General features: G+C 44.0%; 1 protein-coding gene across 8 annotated transcripts in view; it reads right to left on the bottom strand.

Annotated features, from left to right (window-relative positions):
* The window catches only part of Nrf1 (nuclear respiratory factor 1), a 107888-nt gene that overhangs the window by 9075 nt on the left and 77729 nt on the right, over positions 1 to 21084 (bottom strand). For 5 of the 8 annotated variants that reach the window (XM_021165121.2, XM_021165122.2, XM_021165118.2 and 2 more), the window contains one exon: positions 18647 to 18771. In XM_021165121.2, coding sequence (XP_021020780.1) covers positions 18647 to 18771 — 125 coding nt within the window. Of the gene's footprint in view, positions 1 to 3650; positions 4289 to 14888; positions 15809 to 18646; positions 18772 to 21084 lie in introns of those variants that run through there. The other 3 variants (XM_021165120.2, XM_021165119.2, XM_029478398.1) reach the window with 2 other exon arrangements.

Below are 21084 nucleotides of genomic sequence, written 5' to 3'. Positions count from 1 at the left end.
CTGCCCTGCAGCTCTGAGCAGGGCTCTTCTGACAGTCCCCACATTTTTCCAGGTGTGTTTTCTGCCTCCTGTGATGTCATGGACTCTGCCACTCACATGATACCAAATCTGCACAGACCTGCCCTGCTTCCAAGTAGTTCCAGGGCTTCCCTTAAGATGTCTGCATACGGATGTAAGGGGGATGTAAGGGTGATCTGGCTGCGAAATCTGCCACCCCATTGATTGCCAGGGTTGATTTGGCTGATCAGGCTGGCTAGGCAGGTGTTCCCTTCCTCCCTCACCGCTCCATGTGTGTCCTTCCCGAAGCTGTGCGCTAGGTTGAAGAGGATGACCTTCCCCGAATAGAGGACCGGTCTTTGGTCAAGGGTATACGAATAGCTGCGCTCCCCTGCTAGAACCTCCAAACAAGCTCTCAAGAAGTCTGTGTACTTTTAGCTGTTGATAATAAGACTGTCACTGAATACTGAGCACCCTGGGTAGAAAAGTGTTCAGTTACTGTATGGTCTTCATGACTTTTAAAGAAACTGAGCTACACTCCTTCCAGCCTTGCCCTCTTGGCACTGAAGGGCCTTGAAGCCCTTTCTTTTGCTCTAGAGCAAAGCAGCCTTCCCCATAAGCATCCTTAAGGGGCTGTAATCAAATGTTCTGTGGAACTCTATGGCTTTCCACAGGAGGGTTATTTTACTATATAGTCTTATATAATCTTACTTCCATTAATGTGTTCTTTTTTTTTTTTTAAAATAAGATTTATTTATTTATTATATGTAAATACACTGTAGCTGTCTTCAGACACTCCAGAAGAGGGAGTCAGATCTCATTACGGGTGGTTGTGAGCCACCATGTGGTTGCTGGGATTTGAACTTCAGACCTTTGGAAGAGCAGTCGGGTGCTCTTACCCACTGAGTCATCTCACCAGCCCCCATTAATGTGTTCTTAGCCACAACGACCCATGTGAATTCTGTCACTGAATACCTGTGGCCCTTAGTTTCCTCACATGTAAAATGGTCACTAGTAATCTCACAGGGGACCTGAAAACCCTTGGTACAGTGTCTAGCACACAGTAGGTCTACAGTACTTGTCAGCTGCTTTTCAAGATGACTTTGATTGAGAAGTGTAGTTTGGGTTGCAAGTGGTAGATTAACACTCCCAGGAAGCAGCACACATCTTGCAACAGGAATTTGCTCCTATGGTGGGCAGATCCTTTGCTGAAAGTCTCCAGATGAAAGCCATAGAATCATGCAGAGGACTGGCAGGCAGCTCCCCATGCACATCACAGCAATGGAACCACACGAGGGAAATGAAGCAGCTGCTAACGGAGCACACAGACCCGCTGACTGAGAGCCCAGGCGAGCACACAACCCAGGGCCAGCCACTAACCCAATTACCAAAGTGAAAAACAGGACCAGTGCTGGGGCTGGGGCTGGAGCTCAGGGGTAAAATGCTTGCCTAACATATGAAGGCTATGGGTTCATTCCCAGCACTGAAGGAAATGTGTCATATATATGAGTGATCACTGACAGTATAATATTATCAAACACTTCTCAGAAGTGAACAGGATAGACATGAACCAAACACAGGGCCTCAGGACTGGCTGGTTATCCAGCTCTACGGTGGCTTGCCCTCCCCCACCTCAAGACAAGATAGGGCAGGATAGACAACTTTGGGAAAAATGGGCCTTTCATTTGCCTTCCAAGCTGGGAAACCTTTGGGAATTGTTGTTTGCTGTAACTTAATCTTTCAGTCCAAAGGCCTTGTGAGTTGGCTGTGGAAATATTTTTAGTTGGAGAATATTGATAGTCACCACAGGAAAAAAAAAGTAGCTAAACAATATAAACACAACAGTTGGTTTGAGACATGTTCTGCACTGTAGCCTTGGCTGGAACTTACTGTATGGCACAAGTTTGCCTCACATTCAGCAATTCTCCTGCCTTGGCCTCCTGAGTGCTGCAATTACAGGCATGAGCCACCACAACTGACTGAGAAATGATTTTTTAAACTAAAAGGAAATGATATTGTAATGTTTTCTGGAGTTTATTAACATGAGGGCTAAGAGGTAGTGGGAGAACACTGACCTAAGTGGGGATGTAAGTCCATGACCAGAGAGGAAAACGAAGGAGAAAGCTCTGAAGACATCGCTCAGAGTTAATAGCAATGGTTGCCCTTGTGGAGGACCTGGGTTTGGTTCTCAGCAACTTGGTGGCTCACAACCATCCTTAACTCCAGTTCCAGGAGACCTGATGCCCTCTTCTGACCTCTGCAGGCACCATGCACACAGATGCATACTGATGTGGGCAAAACATTTACAAATTAAGTAAGTCTGAGAAGAGAAAGGAGGAGGAGGAAAAGGGAAGGAACAAGGAATCAAACCCCCACTCCCGTATCACAAAACTTGTCAAGTCCCTGAGGGTCGGCAAGACTTCAGGGGAGGGAAGTCTTCGGAAGGTTCACTTGAAGACTTGGAAGAACACACCAATGGCTGATATCTAAGGAAAGGCACTATTGTGTAAATCAAACAAAACACGCCTGGTTACCTGGCTGGGAAGCAGAGAAAGTCAGGAAGAGAAGCTAGGTCAGCATGTAGATGGGAGGAAGAGGCAGATGTCCAAGGAAGGACCAGATGGAAAGAAATTGGAGAGAGAGGGCAAGAGGAAGGTCATGAAAAGAATGCCAACCTCAAGTGGAAGAGCCGGTAGCTCTGACGCTCGGACACAGGGGAGCAAGGGCTATTCGGCTTTCCCTTGTGTGCGGAGTCTGAAGCATTTGGGGAATCTATGGATCAAATGTGTTACACCCGGCAAGCACTCACAGACTCTCGCACCTAGGAGCAGCCTCAGCAGTGGGCCCTTCTCAGTACTCAGAGCTTCCTTTCTTCTGGTCAATCTCAAGATACACTCAGGGGAAAAAAATGCTTTAGGTTCACAGCAGCTGGCCAGCTGGGACACTGTCACTGTCCTTTGCCTTTAAGACTTGAAAGAAACTCCTTTTGCACTGTTGCCCATAAATCAAACGTTTAAATTAATTTTTTACTTTTTAGTAAATGTATTTCAAAGGTATCTTGGAAACATGAACTCCTGGGTTCCTCTGGAACAGCCTGGAGATGTTCAGGAGCACTGTGAAATGAGGCTCTGTGATTTGGCATCGCAACCCCATGGCTCATCATCCTAGCCATTGAACCTCCAGTGTGAGCTTAATTCTAGGCCTGCTGATCTAACCATTAATGCTTTTCTGAAAGTGGAAACAGAAACAAACCTTTGATTAGAGAGTAGAACATGTACTCAGCTTAGGATATGTGACCTAACTGTACAGAGAAGACCAGAGATAAGATCAGGGCCACCAACCTACACACTAGTGGCTCAAAAGAAAGTTACCAAGCTGTGGGTGTTTTGTTTTGTTTTCTTCAGTACAGGGTTTCTCTATGTAACCCTGGCTGCTTGGGACTCACTGTGTAGACCAGGCTGCTCTCAGACTCAGAGATTCGCCTGTCTCTGCCTCCTGAGTGGTAGGACCAAGCTGAGTTTTAGTGCAGAATGAGGAGTTGTAGGCTCACACAGAAGCTACCCAGAGTGAAGACACTTCCAGAGTTTGACATAATTACACAGAGACAACTACCTCAGTAAAGCCTCATCTTTTTTTTTTTTTTTTTTAAACGAGTCACTTTTTTATTGGGTTTTAATTCTCAGGGTATGAAAGGAGTTCCCCACACAGGAGTTAGGAAGACAACCATGGTCCAGAGTGCACCCTGGGCACTGTCCCCTCTTCAGTGGTTAGCTATATGGGTTGCCATTCAGGTTTGAATTCTTGTAAGAAAGGCAGGATCTGAAAAGATGTAAGCTGCCAGTACCAAGCCAACCCAGCAATGCATACTTTCTTTCTTCTCACTGGCGTATTGCAGTGACCTCTTTGAAATGCTCCGACGATGTCTGTAGGGGCGAAACCCCATATCAGGGTCTAGTGCAGCAGCTCCCCTACTGTGACAGCTAAAGGTTTCTTCTTCTTCACTGGTAGGACTGGCAACATCTTGGAGTCCGTTTATTCGCCAAAACCAGTCATTGTGACCAGTCACTTTCTCTGTCTCTCGCATCTGAACTATACTCGCATAGCCATCTTGTCCGCCAGGGACAAGCTCTTTACAAGGGACTCAGGCCATCCATAGAAGAAGCAGAGCCTGAAATGGCAGCGCTGCAGTGACTGTGCCCTCAGCTGCTTCCTTCTCTCCCCAAAGACGAACCCACCTGTAGCCTTCTTGCCAGGATCCACTTGTAACCTCCACAGTCTGCCATAAAGAGGCCTGACAAGAACATAGAACTGTTAAAAGGCGCTGGGCTGGACGAGACACTAGAACCTGCCAAAGCTTTGCAGCTTCCCATACACCTTGGTGCACAGTGTTCTGTGAAATTTTTAACAAATTCAGCTCATCAACACAGCAGTTCACTGGGTGTATGTGGTGTGTGCATTTACAAATGCATACCTTACAGCCAGCCCTTAGTCGAGCCAGAGGGTGAGCCGGGTCCTCCTGATGGCGTCTGTCCTAAAGTAGCAGTTATGATGTGGTTTTTTTGCAGCAGGTCTCCCTTCCTAATTATGTCTTCCTTAAGCTAATATGAAAACTAATTTGGGGGCTGGTGAGATGGCTCAGTGGGTAAGAGCACCCGACTGCTCTTCCGAAGGTCCAGAGTTCTAATCCCAGCAACCACATGGTGGCTCACAACCATCCGTAACGAGATCTGGCGCCCTCTTCTGGAGTGTCTGAAGACAGCTACAGTGTACTTACATGTAATAAATAAATAAATCTTTAAAAAAAAAAAGAAAACTAATTTGTATTTCCTAAGCACCCAGCAGCTGGGCAGGGAGTGGTGGGGAGGGTCTAGGCTTACACTGGCCTGCTTAGAGAAACTGCCCAAGGATTTAAAATGTGTCACAAGTAATCTACATGAGAGATAATCTGTGAGAATCAAGAACTGATTATACTTATAAAATCCACAGGCCACTTTTGACTATGAGGGCCAATTTGTGCTTAAATAATATTACATTTATTAGTTAAGTTAGGAAAAAAAAAGATCCTGTCTAAGTGTGAAGCAATAGTGTTTACTTCATATGAGCTTTCGCCCAATTGTCAAAGCAACCATGTGGAAGCAGAGGGAAAGGAAGCAAGATTAAAGCCATTTACACTTGCCGGGACAGGAAGCTGCCAACAACCTTCTTTCTGACTCCTAGGGGCACCGGCCATACCTTAAGCTGTCTATACAAGGAACACTTCACCTATGTCTGGCCTGAGTTTCACATGGCCTCTTGTTAAAAACTTTTGAGGGAAACCCCCACAAAACTCTTTAGTTCTCATAGCTAGGCCATAAAAGCTTAGGAAAGAGGCAGCCAGGGAAAGGATAAATTGAACACAGACATTAAATCCCACTGGGTGTGGTGGTGCATACCTTGGATCTCAGAGCTTGGGAGGCAGAGGCAAGTGAAGCGCTGGGAGTTTGAGGACAGCCTGGTCTACACAGTGAGTGCCAAGCCAGCCGAGACTGCAGTTAGGCCCTATCTCAAAACATCAAAAAGTAGACATTCCTAAAACCAAATCCCTTCCTCAGTATATTTCAGTATTTTTTTTTTTCTCTTTCTTTTTGTGAGGATAGTGGGGCAATCCTTGGAGGCATTTTTTTTTTCTTTTTTAAAAACTAAACCAGGCAGTGGTGGCACATGCCTTTAACTCCAGCATTCAGAGGGCAGAAGCAGGTGAACTCTACAGCACAAGTTCTAGGACATCCAGACTTATATAGAGAAACCTCGTCTCAAAACAAACAAAACCAAACCCCTTGAGAATACAGTCTAGGTAGTGTGGCTAGGAGCATATTCTAGACATTCAGACATTTTTCTTCTATCAAGACTGCACTAGATATTTAAAAGATTCCTAAAGCATCCAAGATATGTCAAGTTCAGACTAATGTCTCTGGGATCACCTATAACAAACAAGACATGGTCAATCTGTGTGCTAGCTGACACCATGCCTGTGGAGGGTGGCTAAGGAACTACCCTTTCTTTTCATTTCATTTCATTTGGATTAACTCAGTGGTTAAGAGCACTGATTGCTCTTCCAGAATTCAATTCCCAGCAACCACATGGTGGCTCACAACCATCTGTAATGGGATCTGATGCCCTCTTCTGGTGTGTCTGAGGACAGCTAAAGTATACTCATATGTATACTTTTTTTTTTTTTTTTTTTTTTTCTAAATTTCAAGATAGGGTTTCTCTGTGTAGCCCTGGCTGTCCTGGAAACTCAGAAATTTGCCTGCCTCTGCCTCCCAAATTCTGGAATTAAAGGAGTGTGCCACCACTGCCTGGCTTTTTCCTGTGTGTTTGTGTGTGTGTGTGTGTTTTTTTTAAAAGATTTATTTATTTATTTATTATATATGTAAGTACACTGTAGCTATCTCCAGACGCCCAAGAAGAGGGCATCAGGCATCACAGATGACTGTGACCCAACTTGAGGTTGCTGGGATTTGAACTCAGGACCTTCGGAAGAGCAGTTAGTGCTCTTAACCGCTGAGCCACCCCTCCAGCCCCTGGAATAAATCTTTAAAACAACAAAAAAAAAATCTCGAATTTCTAGTATGCCCATCTATGTGACTGAGATGTACATCAGCCACAGAGACACACGGAGACACCAGAAGAGCTGCTTTTGTTTGGATGGAAACTCAATCTGAAAATGGGTGCTTTGTGTTAGTCTGAAAAAAATTCCTGGACATTTCCTTATTTTATGTCACAATTCATTCTTTTTCTACCCCAGTCTACCAACTTATTTTAACACTCCCTAGTCCCTTAGACCTCCAGGAAGCTGGGCCAGCATTACAAGCATTATACAGCGTAAGGTGTACCCACAGCTAGTGCTGAGCACTGTGGAGAAGCTGGGAATGACCAGCAGTCAGAAGAGCTCTTGCTGGCTCTCGGGTGAGCCAATCTGATAGCACAGCCTTTGTTGCGTTGCTTGGAGCCAATGGCTCAGTTCCAATACTTAGACCCCTTCAGTGATTCTCAAATCCAATTGCTAGCTTAACAACAGCAAAGATTTTTTTTTTTAAATCAATTTCACTTTGAAAGCCCTATTTAGGCTCTGAAAATCTCTAAATTAGGGCCCTTCTGATAATGAAGATTTGGTGTAATTATAATGTCACAGGCAATTGTGCTGACAAAGCAAAACCAGCCATGTCTAGTTGCTGGGCCTTTGCTCTCAACCTGACCAAAAAAAGGAAGAAAAAAAAGCAGCTTTGTCAGGAGCAGATGTGTGTGGGGAGGCCCAGGAAGGCAGATCTACTGAATGGAGCAGGTGCCACTTAGACATTCACTTTACCCATTCCAACCACAACCTCCCTTCATCTGATACCCTGCTCCTGGCAGGAGACAGAGAGCATCGCACAAAAAGGAATCATGTTTATCCTGTTCAGATTACTTCTTCTAGGCTGCTGCTGCTGCTGCTGCTGGGCTCTGCACATTTGCTCTTTATTAAGCAAATGGAATAGCTGGATGCAGGGAAGTGAATCCTGTATTTACACAGGTAACATGAGAGTCAGAAGGCCCCAAAGCATCCAGGCTGTGATGTGCACATTATTAGAGTTAGTAACAGAATGCTGAAATTCCTTCAAAATCCTAACAGAAGCATAAACTAAAAGAGGAAGGTCCTCTTTTATTCAAGACTTCTAAAAACTTTCTTCTCCCGAAGCTTGCCCTGTTATGACGTGGGTTCCTGTGTGAACAGAAGTTAAGGACCCTTTAACACGCCTAACTATGCCTGTAAGAATGTGGGAAACACCAACAAGTGTTTTCCAAGCACGAATCGAACAGTAAGTAATGACTCCAGTTAAATTTGTTCAACTATCTCTAGATTTGGCATTAAAAAAGATCTATTTGCAAGAGTGTTGACTTTAACGACAGGCACCAGGATTCTGATTTGGTTACAAGGAGCTGGAATCATGAGAAACTGTAGCCTGCCTTTCCTATACAGAGAGACTTGGGAACCAACGAAGAGGACAATAATATACAGAAGCACATGTTGGCCTGAAGGACACTGGGGTGCAGTGGTCAGTGACACCCACCTACCAGATGATAAGGATTATCTTGAAGTCTCTGCTCAGGACGGACCTGGTCTATGGAATGACTCCCCACAAGCAGAGTATACCTGACCACTAAAGAGCAGACTGAGGCATGTCAAGCTGGCTGGCTGATGTGTGCTAATTCCTTTTGTGATGTTGAGGACCAAATGGAAGGTATCTAGCTTTTTAATGGGCAACAGCTAAGTACTACATTTGAAGGCCATAGCACAACTCTGATGAGCCCTTAAAGACAAAACGCCCAATGGTCTAACATTTACTAGGAAGTCCTCAGTGTCCATTTGTAGTTTCTCATCTTTAAGACAAAGATGAGAGTCAGTTTCTCTCTCATTCTCCTTCTCTTCCCTTCCCTTCCCCATTTCTCTATGTCCTTTCTCTCCTCCTTCCTTTCCTTCCCCATTCCCCTATGTTCTAACACTTTCTAGCAGGGTCTTGCTGTGCATCCATCCCAGGCAGGTCCAAAACTTGCTATGTGGTTACACTGGCCTCACACTTCTGAGCCCCTGTCCCAGCTTCCACAGTGCTAGAATTACAAGTAGGACACCATGCCACGCTAAAAGATATGCTAAGCCCCTACGCTGGGACAGGAGACCTTGCAAAAGGCACTGCTACTTCTGAAGGTGTCTCACACACTACCTCTGCAGGAGGCTAAGTAAGGAACTAGGGAAGGCTGTTGTAGAAACCTTCCAGCTGTGGGGCTGTAACTGAGAGGAAGGCCTGAGACCTCTGTAGGATATGAACTTCCTCAAGTAGACTCTTGTTTCCTTCTCATTTCCTGTGAGGTTTTGTCTAAAGATAACATTTGTTAATTGGCAAAATGGTAAATGGTGGCTGGGTGTCCCCAACACTAACAGAGCATGACAAGGCAGTTTCTGCTACCCTTGATGTCACGGTTATACCCCAGGCCCCTCCCTCACCCCCCCCCCCCATGGGAGAAAGTGAAGTCAGGCAAACTGCTGCCTCCTACAGAGGCTACTGTGGACTTCAGAGTCACTCGGAATGGTGAAGGAGAGGCTTCGGGATTGAAGACTCCTAACAGTCCCTTTCTTCTCTCAGGCCATCAAAAGGCAGGGAATGAGGAGCACCCACAAGATGGAGGACTGAAGAGATTTTTTGCGCTACATAACAGAGTCCACAGCACAGCTTCATCCTCCTATTTCTTAGCAGCATCTGTGTTTGTGGTGCCATCTGGAATTCATCTAGTAGCAATGGCTACTTTCTGACTGCTGACCTTTTGGGCTTTCCATACTTGGTTCTGGGTACCTGGCTACAGGGATCGATACATACAGGGAAGAACCTGCACTTGTGGTCTGTGTGGGGAATAAACAGAGGGAAGAGGGTTCTAGGTGTCGTCACTGCCTCCTGCCTGTCTCAGGCTCTCACTCAGGACTCCACTGTCCTTGAAAGCCCTCCTGCCTTGCTGTTGACAGCCTGTAGCTTCATGTAGTCACATGGGTGGCTCTTCATCAAAGCCATGATGTGTAAGAGCTGAGGAGGAGGGAGGCAAAGCCCCGAAGGTCTGGATGGCCTCCCTGCTAGGAGGAGGCCTTGGTATTTTTGCTATATATATTTTCCAAAAGAAACTTCTCCAGCGATGGCAATGTACTACTAGATTTATTGTAGACTTACAGGCCACTCTAGTGGTCACTAGGTACACGCTCTTATTTGAATTTAATGGTGAAGAAACTATGATTAAAGATTCAGGATATCAGACCACAGATGACAATTTACCACTTCAAATATGATTACTGTAACTGAGTAAATGTCTTAAATTTTAGTTATAATTTACTTTCATTTAAATGGCTACCTATAGAAAACAGCTATCACATTGGATAGAACTTTTTTTGTGTGTGTCATTTTTTTTTGAGACAGGGTTTCTCTGTGTAGCCCTGGCTGTCCTTGAACTCAGAAATCTGCCTGCCTCTGCCTCTCCAGTGCTGGGATCAAAGGCGTGCGCCACCACACCTGGCTGGATAGTACATTAAAAAAAAAAAAAAAAGATTTATTATATGTAAGTACACCGGAGCTGTCGTCAGATACCCCAGCAGAGGACATCAGATCTCCTTACAGATGGTTGTGAGCCACCATGTGGTTGCTGGGAATTGAACTCAGGACCTCTGGAAGAGCAGTCAGTGCTCTTAACTGCTGAGCCATCTCTCCAGCCCCTGGCCGGTACATTTTTAATTATCTTTTGTTCTGTTTTGAAGAGACACTCAGTACACTGCTCAACCTGACCCTGACACTTGGGACTATGTGTCCCTTCACCTCAGAGTCTGCTTCTGCTCCTGACTGGGTCAAGTTCTAGACTCTAGGTTTGATACTATGTACTTATTTGTCTCTGCTAAGGTTTTTTGTTTGTTTGTTGTTTTTGTGATTCTTGTGGCAAAATCAAAGTGGCTCTTTCTCTGACTAGGCTTACCAGGCAAACCTCCTCAATTTAAAGAGTCTCCTCCTTAGAGAAAGTACCCAAGGAGCTGAAGGGGTCTGCAACCCTATAGGAGAATCAACAATATGAACTAACCAGTACCCCCTGAGCTCGTGTCTCTAGCTGCAAATGTAGCAGAGGATGGCCTATTCAGCTATCAATGGGAGGAGAGGCCCTTGGACTTGTGAAGATCATATGCCCCAGTACAGGGGAATGCTAGGGCCAGGAATCGGGAGTGGGTGGGTTGGGGAGCAGGGCGGAGGCGGGGGGAGGGGGGGAAATAGGGGGCTTTGGGGATAGCATTTGAAATGTAAATGAAAAATATCTAATTAAAAAAAGGGGGGAAATCTTTAAAAAAAAAAAAGAGTCTCCTTTTTAGTTGACTCGTGGGGAAAACCTGTAAACCAGCTGACATCTTGGCGGGCTATGGAGGCCACAATGGCAGTGCTCTCTCTCCTGCTGCAGCACTGCCAGGTTCCAGAGCAGTAACCAGCTGAGGCTATCTCAGGCCCTGTTCACGTGCCTGCCTCCATTTTCTTTCTGAGTCAGAGCACCACATCTCACTCACGTCTCGTCTCATAAAAGGAGACCTTGGCTGGTGTGTGCAGGTGCTCTGTGGTCTCCAGTGCACCAGCTGCATTAGGAATGGATCTGCAGTGGCTTCCTCTTGCAGAACAGATGGTGACTGGCTTGGTCTGAATGACATCCCAGGGTCTTAACTCTCAGACATCACCAATGGGGCCAGTGGAAAAGAGGGCCATTTGCCTTCTAGGAAGCCCACAGCAACTACAGTGATACTCTGTGGGGCCTTGAAGATAAGGTGGTAGCATGCAAATGCTGGGATTCAAGGCTGGTGTACAGCATTTGTCACATTTGGATCAGGTATGAATGGTATATAAAATATAATTTCACTTTTTTCTTTGATACAGATTCTCTATGTTTAGTCCTGTCTTAGAATTCACTATGTAGACCAAGCTGGCTTCCAACTTGTGGATCATCCTGCCTCTGGCTCCAGAGTGCTGGGATTAAAGGGATGTGCTACCACATCAGGCTAATTCTAATTTTTCTTTATTATTTTATTCTTTATTATTAATTTATTTATTATTCTTATTAATTATTAATTTTTTATTATTCTTTATTATTAATTCTTTATTTTCTAGTCTGTGTGCATGCGCACCTAGGAGGCCAGCGGACAAGTTTAGGGTGCCTACTGTCTTCTGAGTGAGCAGGAGATGGAACACAGGTTGGCAGGACTGCACAGGAAGTGCTTCTACTCACTGAGCCATCTCATCAGCCCCAAAACGGATTCTTGTTCAATGTCTTTATTTAAATCTCAACACCAAGTCAAAAAGTAATCAGTGCATAAAAGAACAACATGTTAGGAACAACCCAAAGGAGGTGGTGCTTCAAGCAATGCCACCTTGTATTGCCCTCGATCAAGGATGCAGAGAGGGCTTCTTACCCTTCTCAATTGTATGGTTTCCACCTCTGGATCTGTTCTAAGGATGAAAAACGGCCTACACTAGTACTGTGAGCTCTGTACTTCTTGACCCAGTGAGTAAAGTGTGGAGACACCATTCCACTAACAATCTATCGATGTACCCTGGACTCTGCTAAGCCCTGGACAGGAGCCATTTTGTTCCATGCTTACCACCATATGAACAAAGACCAACCATTATCCTAACTGTACAGTTAAGGACTAGAGAGGTTAACCTTCTGCCCCCATATTGCTAGTGATAACAGTATCAGAGCACTTAGCTCACAGATCTGTCCATCTTCCTCAACCTAGCTACTCTAAATACCATATGAGACACAGAGTAAAACGACCCTTGCTATCACTCCTCCCACTCACTGATGCACCACTGCTTGGCATAAGCAATGCACATATACGCTCTACTACTGAACTGTATCCCTAGCCCCTGCCACCTTTTACAGCAGAGGTTCAATCTGTATGTGCCTCAGAGAGAGAGAGAGAGAGAAAGAGAGACACACACACACACACACACACACACACACACACACAGATAGATTACAGACCTCATATTAAAGATATTCTAATGCTCTTATAATACACATGAAGGAGGCTTAGAGGCAGGCCTTAGAACCTCTTCAATGACTTGAATTGGAATGCATGTCCCACCTTCTCCTGTGAGGATGTCACCCAACAGCCCTGCTCCTTTCTCAGAGCCTTCTGCGTGTTCGGACTCATCTTTTCTGTTAACCTTCTTGCTAAGATGACTGGTCAGTTTTCCTTTTCTGTCCTTTTCTTTCTGCTCTAGGTTCTGCACATGCCACACAGTCAATCTACCCCTGAACCACATTCTCAAGCCCTGAAGATCAAACTTGAGAGGTATTTTAATAGCAAGAGTTTTTTAAAAGGACCACAGTGGTGCATGCCTTAATAACCACTGAGTGAGTTTGAGGCTACCCTGATCTACATAGTCAGTTCCGGGATAATCAGGCTACGTAGAAAAACCCTATCTCAAAACAAAACAATGCGAAGAAACAAACAAAAAGGAAGGGGGGTGTGTGTCAGAAAATTCGAGGTCATGCTGAGTGAGGAAAGGACAGGAAGAGCTGTTTCCTACAGGCTTGGAAACCTCTGCTCTGGTTCGGCAGCAGGACAGGCAATAAACAGACTCATGTCTGTAGTATAGCAGGCCTGTGGAGGCAGAAAACTGCTGCCGGAGCCAGGCAGGCAGAGCCGGCTGTGGCCCAGAGGTGAATGGGAGCAGCCTCTTACACAGGCACCGTCAGTGGCCGTGCTGGCCGTCGGTCGGGGTTAGTGTTGACAGTCCTTCAGCCCACTTCCCTCCTCTCAGGTCTAGATGGAAGACTGAGGACAACATAGGCAGTGCTGCTAAGAGGTCTGCAGCAATCAAGTAAAAACTAAGGTCCTTTCTCTAAGGGAACTTCAAAACTACTGTAAAGCTCACTCTAGAATTTTGACTATTTTCTTTCATCCAAATTTAAAAATGGGTCTTTTAACTGACTGAAAATTTCAAATACTGTAATAGAAACAGAGGGAAAATACCAACTTATTTCTACCTAATACAGTACACTAAGATAAATTTCAGATATTTTATAATATTAAAAAAAATCATGACTATATTAGGCTAGGCTGGGCTACATGAGACCCTATCTCAAAATAAATAAATAAATAAATAAATAAATAAATACCAAACCAGCCAAACAAAAATGATCTAACAACCAGAAAAAGACAGTGATAACACACACCTTTAATCTCAACTCTTGGCAGAGGCAGGGGGAACTCTGAGTTCAAGGCCAGCCTGGTCTACAGAATGACATCTAGGACCGCCAGGGATACACAAAACCCTGTCTTGGAAAACCAAGACCAAAACCCCTATAACACAAACCCCTAAAGACCATATTAGAACTGGAGGAAAACGTAGTCAGATACTTAGAAAACACCACTGAAGCTACAAGTGGTGGTGCATACCTTTAGTAGCAGAATTTGGGAGGCAGAGGCAGGTGGATCTTGTGAGTTCAAGGCCAGCCTGGTCTACGCAGTGAGTTGTGGGACATTTAGGGCTACACATTGAAACTTGTCTTGGGAAACAAAACAACAACAAAAAAACCCAACCAACCAACCAACCAACCAACCAAAACAAAAGACAAAGAAAGAAAACAAAGAAAGAAAGAAAACAAAGAAAAAACCCACAGAGCATAAAGTGCCCAGACGCAGTGGCAGACCAGTTATGTCAGCACTTGGGAAACTGAGGCAGGTGCATCATGATTTTGACACCAGCCTGGAAAACCAAAACTGTCTCAAAACAAAAATAACAACAAAAGCAAAAATTCTATGAACACAAAAACAAATAAACAAAAAGAATCAAGCTTTTCCAAGTTAATAGAAAGGTAAAGACAATACAACGTACGTACACATCTATGACAAAGAACATTACTAGGACACGGACAAATAACAGGCAAACATTCATCCATGTTAAACCACAAATGCACAAATGTGGGTAAGACGCTAGCTGGCTGCAGTGGCTAACTCCTGCCTGTGTGACCCAGCAATTTAAGGTCAAGCTGTGGGAGGACTGCCTTTGAGTTTGTGCCTAGTCTGGACTATATAATAAGCCCATCTCAAAAACAGACAACCAACAAACAAAATAATGAAAAAGGTGAACACAGACATTATTAATACTGAAATGTAAATTAAGACAGAACTTATTACCTGTCTTAAAACAGATAAAAAATAAGATTATGCTAATATTTAGTATAAAGTCAAGAAGCAGGTTGTCCTAGTGGGAGAGCAATCAAGCTCAGGATATGCAATACCACATAAACAAACAAACAAACAAACAAACAATAAAGCTGTGCAAATCTTGTGCAAATATAGACAGTGCCATTTTATTGTTTTTAAAAAAACTATCGCTGGGCGTGGTGGCGCAAGCCTTTAATCACACCACTTGGGAAGCAGAGGCAGGCAGACTTCTGAGTTCGAGGCCAGCCTGGTTTATAGAGTGAGTTCTAGGTCAGCCAGGGCTAAACGGAGAAACTCTGTCTTGAAAAACCAAAACAAACAAACAAACAAAAAAAAAAACACAAAAAAACCCCCAAACCAAACAAATAAACAAAAACAAAAACCCTATCAATAAGCTAAGTTACTAATAACAGGAGGCTCTCTCAATTATGGGTAATAAGATAAACTATTACCAAGCATTAGAAAAATGGCCTTTTCAAAAGTTATTTAATGACATGAAGATGGTTAAAATACTTCAAAAAGAGTTACAAAGTAATACTGATAATGCAACCCCTATTTAGTTCGAAAATACTTTTTTTTTTTTGACAAACAGAAAGAAAAGGCCAGATTTAAAAACAACAACAACAACCACCCCTCCAAACATCAACATTCAATCAAGGCAAACCCAAAAATATTGCCTCCTGCAAAGCAAACAAACAGAAAATAAAAGCAAAGACTAAAGCAAAAGCTCCCTTTGTCTTTTGTTTCCCTTCCAGATCTAGGAAGAGGGTCAGCAGCTCTCAGGAGAAGCGCAGGTGCATAGCAACACTCATCTGTTTAGCTCGGCCTCATCTTGTTTTTAGGAAGAAAAGATACCCACACGAATAGTGATAATATTTCTGACATAAAAGCAGGGGCTGCCTGAGGTAGCAGGACCCAATAGAATCCTTTCATTATTTTTGCTGTAAAATAGGAAAGAGGAGAAAAGCCTATAAAGGTTTCTCCCACAGGAGTGCCTATATCCTTTGGTCTTGGAGGCCATGATTTCTGGAAGCACAGGGGATCCGGGGCCTAGCAGAGAAGAGGATGGTAGAGAAAAGGGAAATGAACAGTCTAAAGTGTGTAGCCTCATAGAAGTTAAACCGAATGAAGCCATACTAGGGCCCCACCTTCCTGTCATGTTAGGATGAAAGTGGTGCCCAGAAAAGCAGGGGATGTCTCCTGGGACGGAGAGTGCACTTATAAGGACCGCCCTGTCACCCCAGTCAGGATCATCACCATTGTCTACTGCCTGTGGTTACTTTACTCTGTCAAATTCTGTGGCTAATCCATTCCTGCTCCTCTGCTCCACTAACTCCTCTTCAGGTCAGAAACCGTATCTGAATCGCTCTAAGATCTTCTTTTTGCACTGTTCTTTAGACTGTTCTGGAGTCTGTAACACATTTCCCCCAAGAAGTGTCCATTTCTAAGTTAGTTCTACTCTTACAAGTAGGACTTTATTCTGCCATCATTAGATTCTTCCTGATAATAAACTTTTTGATTTAAAAACAAAAGAGCTCTTGTTGGTTTACTGGCAAATGCTTAAAGTTTATCATTACAAAGTGGCAGGATCTGGAAGAATGAAGACAGCCTGGCTGGTCAGGCCAGCTACCATTAGCTGGGTGAGGGGGAATGCCCAGCTCCAGCCCACAGTGAACCTTATAGCACTCTGGGTGAGGATGTCAGTACAGAAAGAATGCCAGAGCAACCTGGGTCATCTCCCATACTAGACTGCCTGGATTCCCAAGAGCAGATAAAAATGATAGGCTTTTGCCCAGAATCACCGAGATGTGGTACAAGGCACTCATTTAGGTGCATAGAGAACCTACAGTAAGAAAAGGTCAAGTCCAAGTCAAAAATCCCGAACTTGGCATACAATAATTTGCTTGGGAGACTAATAGCTTTTTAATTTTTTTTTTTTTTAAAAAAACTTTATTTTTGAGACTAAGTTCTTCCCATATTGGCCAGGGTAGTCTCGAACTCATGAATGTGCGTGACCCTCCATTCTCAGCCATCTGAGTAGTAGGGCTACAGGCACGTGTCACTAGGCTTGGCTGGAACTGTGGGCTCTTAGATACAGACCACAAATGTTCTTTTATCAAGAATACAGCCAGCAACATGGAAACTACTAAAGAGGAGGCAACTTCTATTACTAGACAGGAGAGAATGTGATTCAACTTTATTATATGGCCCATCAAGCCTATTTGGCTCAATAGCCAGAGCATCTTTAGACAACATCGGTATAAATTTGTCGTTCTGAAAAAGTAAGGCCAGGAAGGAGCTAGAACCCTAAAGCAGCCAGTTCTCTCTCAGATATATAAAGTCTATCAGAATGGGTAACAAAATCTCTCACAAAACCCATATGGTAAGTGTCTTAGCAGTTCCACTGAGAGTGAGAACTGTAGTTCAGAAGGATGCCATGTGGCCAGAGAGCCTACCTTCCCCTTAGTAAGGAGAGGAGAGCGCAGATGGGGACAAGCAAAGGTAAAGCAAGAGGCAGGGTCCTAGCCACAGAAGGAACTGTTCCTTAATTCCCTCCATGGCCCACCGTGTCCTTTATCCTGCAGTACTCTGGCTAAAACCATTCAGGTTAGTGTAAGAAAGAAAGCCCCCAGGTTCAGAGAAAAACAGCCAGTGGTTGTAGTATGTAATTTGTTTTCTTGTTTGGAAAAACAATTCTCAGAAGTGACATTAGCTAGTAGTCCCTACACTGCTCTCTCCTAGAACAGAAAAACCTTTTCCTACTATAAAAGACACATTGTGTCTTCCCCCAAGACTTTCCTGCTTGCAGAGTATTTAGTTCTTATGGGCCGACCATAAAACCAAAAAAACAGTGCTAGAAACCTCTGCCTCCTTCCCTCCACCTCTCCCCTGCTCTCTTTATTCTGAGACAGTCTTACTATAGTACTTCGCAGAGATTGGCCTGCCCTGCCTTCCCAGTGCTGGGATTAAAGGCATGTGCCACTACACTCAGTTGAAACTTCTCTTTCAGACATTTAATGCCACTAAGGAACTCTCTGCCTAGATAAAAAGATGTTATCTATTTACCCTCTTGCCAGGACTTTTAAATACCAATCTCTCCCATACCACAGATAAGTAGTCAGGCTGCTAGGCACAGGCAGTGCCACAGATCAGGCTGCTGCCCTCTCACCCAGTCTTCTGAGACACCCCCGGGAGCCCAGGTCTTCCCCACTGACTCCAGAGCCCGCTGAAGTGGATCCAAAGATCTGGGTTGGAGCCATAAGTTTTTGCCACCACACTTGTATGAACTTTACCCTTTTTGTTTATTCCAGATAGTTACCAATATCCAGGAAGTCAAAGAGCTGGAAAGAAAGGCAGGGTGGTGGCAAGTCACTGTCTAAACCCAGATGGCCTTGGTAAGGCCACATAGAGCACAGAGGACCAACCAGAAAAGTGCGTTCATCATGGCCTATTGCATATCCTGGGTCAGGTGACATGCTGTGCTGTGCCTTTTGGCCTGAGTCGGTGCGTTCCACCCACCCATGGGCGTCTCTACTGCAGTCAAGATCAACAACTTACCCTACCCCATAGGACAGTAAAGGAAGGAAGTGCTCTAAAGCAAATGCTTAAGTATGCCTCAGCACCTCTCATCTTAGCAAAACAGCTAATTTTAAAAAAATACTCCAATCAGGTAGCCATTATTATAGCATTTTCCTTCAGGGAACCTCAAGAAGCCTATTAGTAAAAGGAATCGGGGGCCCCTAGATTTTCCTAGGCATTAATTGCCTATCTACGAAGAAAAACTCAAACCAAGCTCAATGTCTTTCTAACAGGTTTGTTGCCAGCTATATCAGGAAGGTTTAAGTGGAAACAGGGAATACAGTCAATAAAATATTCATGATCTCTTACCATTAGCATCTTGGACTCCAGTAAGTGCTCCGACGGCTGCTGCGGTTTCCCCAGACAGGACTATCTGTCCCCCACCTTGTAAGGTGGCTTCAGCCAGAGTGGCGACAGCATGGGCGGCAGCTTCACTGTGGGTACAGAGATAGGACAGGGGTATATGCAAGATGAGTCAAGGCACAACACTGTCTTCCCTAGGCTCTTTGGTCACCAGGGCTAAAGAGTAGGAGTAATTTCAGAGATTATAAACAGCTAGAAGAATCGCAAGTCATACATATTTTCTAGAGCTAATGTGAAGTTTTCTTTAAACTGAGATATGGTAAGGAGTGAGGTCAGAAGATGCTCATTATCAGTCCTTCCTTATTGATATCAATGGTACAAGTGCAAGCTCTGATCCATGCTCATACAAAACCATTTTGGCTGTCAATCACAATGTTTCCTCTTCTGCTCATGACAACATAAGGCGGACCACTAGAAGTTATCCTTTTATGCCAAAGATGAATGATAATCTAAGCAGTCAGCAATCTAGACTTGTTATCTGACCCATATTAAATAATAACAACACAGTTTATATACATGCTTTTAAATGTGAAACAATGGCTGGCTACTAACTTGAACTACCCAGCTCCTCCTCTTGCTTCACTTCTATGTAGACATCACTACACATGGAGTCTTGGCATTTAAAACCATTACCATAAGACCAAGCTTCTTATCTCCTAAATTCAATGGGAACCATGACCTCCCTTTCCTACAAGGCACAGAGCAGAGACAGCTGCTGAAAGGGAGCTCATGGTTCTAGCAGTTTGGGAACCAGTTTTCCCTTCTCCTTGCGATCTGCTTTTACTATATAAATAAGCATCCATTTGTCTTGACTCTGTAATGTCACGCCCTCTAAGACATACCATTATCTTTTCATTTAAACCACTTAATAAGACATATTGTTTAATTTTTATTATATATATATATATATTTTGTTTTGTTTGTTTTTGGTTTTTTGAGACAGGGTTTCTCTGTGTAGTCCTGGTTGTCCTGGAACTCTGTAGACCAGATTAGCCTTGAACTCAGAAATTCGCCTGCCTCTACCTCCCAAGTGCTGGGATTAAAGGTGTGTGCCACCACACCCGGCTTTATTTTTTAAGGAAGAAAATTCCTAAAGAAGACTAAAATTTGCCATGTAAATTTCAATGATTTTAAAAACAAAACAAACAGCCCAGAGGAATTTCCGAATCTCCACTATGAAGATGGAGCTATCAGCTGACAATCTGGGGTTCCTGAGGGAGTACCAGAATTGACTATGCAGGCTTTGCACTACTCACATTACCCTCTTACACCCCAGGCTCTAGTGGAGACTGGTGAGGGAGTAGGGACTGGCTGGCTGGTACAGACAAGTCATGAGCAGACCATACCAAAGCATACCTTATTACATACAGTTCTTTCATTGGAGAAGCTCAGCAGATAAAGCAAGGATACAGTAATGCCAGGCCAGACAGACAGACAGAACTAATCTGCTTTGCTTTTAAGCCCTGCCCCCTATGTAAAATGAATATGAACACACACACACACACACACACACACACAGGACCTTGCAGAACTTAAATTCTCAGAAATACTACCTATCACATATCAAACAAATAAGCAGAATCATACTGAAATTTTGTTTTGTAGAGCTGGAGGCCAAAGCCAGCACACACTAGGGCATCCCTCAGAAGTATGGATGGAGCAGGCGCCACTTAGAAGATGAAGAAACAGGGTTATTCTAGAAACAAAGGAGAGCCTTTGGTAAAGTCTGTGCTTTCTATAGAAAAACTGAATCTCCCGCTAAACTAAAGAGTTGGTAAGAACACTACATCAGGCATCAGCTCAAAGAGTTGCGAGTGGGTCCTGCTTTAACTGGAATTACTTGGAAGGCTGAGGCAGAAGGAACACCCAGAGTCTGAAGCTTACTGGGTCTTGTTCTGGGTTGGTTGGAGTAGTTAGAGTCATGTCTGGGGCCTATAATGCTACTTATTTAGCAAGCTGAGCAGGAGGAATATATAAATTATGAACTATGGAGTAAGTTCAAGGCCAGCCCTGGCACCACTGTGACACCTTGTCACAAAATTAAAACTTAAAAATACTGAGAATATATACAGCTCAGGGGGAGAGCATGTGCCTAGCATGTGTGAGGTCCTAAGTTCAACTCTTGATACGAAGGGGAAATATATACTTTATGGCTGGAGAGCTGGCTCAGTGGTCAAGAGCACTGGCTGCTCTTGCAGAGGCCTCAGGTTAGATTCCTAGCACCCATGTGGTGGTTCCAGTTCCAGGGAAGCTGAAGCTCTCTTCTGACTGCCAATGGGACCAGGCATACATTTGGCATACAAACATATGTACATGTATGTATACTTATTCATATAAAATAAATATTTTTAAAAATTCATTATTTAAAACTGTAAATACTAATT

This window comes from Mus caroli, chromosome 6 (assembly GCF_900094665.2).
Source record: "Mus caroli chromosome 6, CAROLI_EIJ_v1.1, whole genome shotgun sequence".
Classification (NCBI taxonomy): Eukaryota; Metazoa; Chordata; class Mammalia; order Rodentia; family Muridae; genus Mus; species Mus caroli.
Note: the sequence above shows the minus strand (reverse complement) of the source record. Positions and strands in the feature narration are given on the sequence as shown.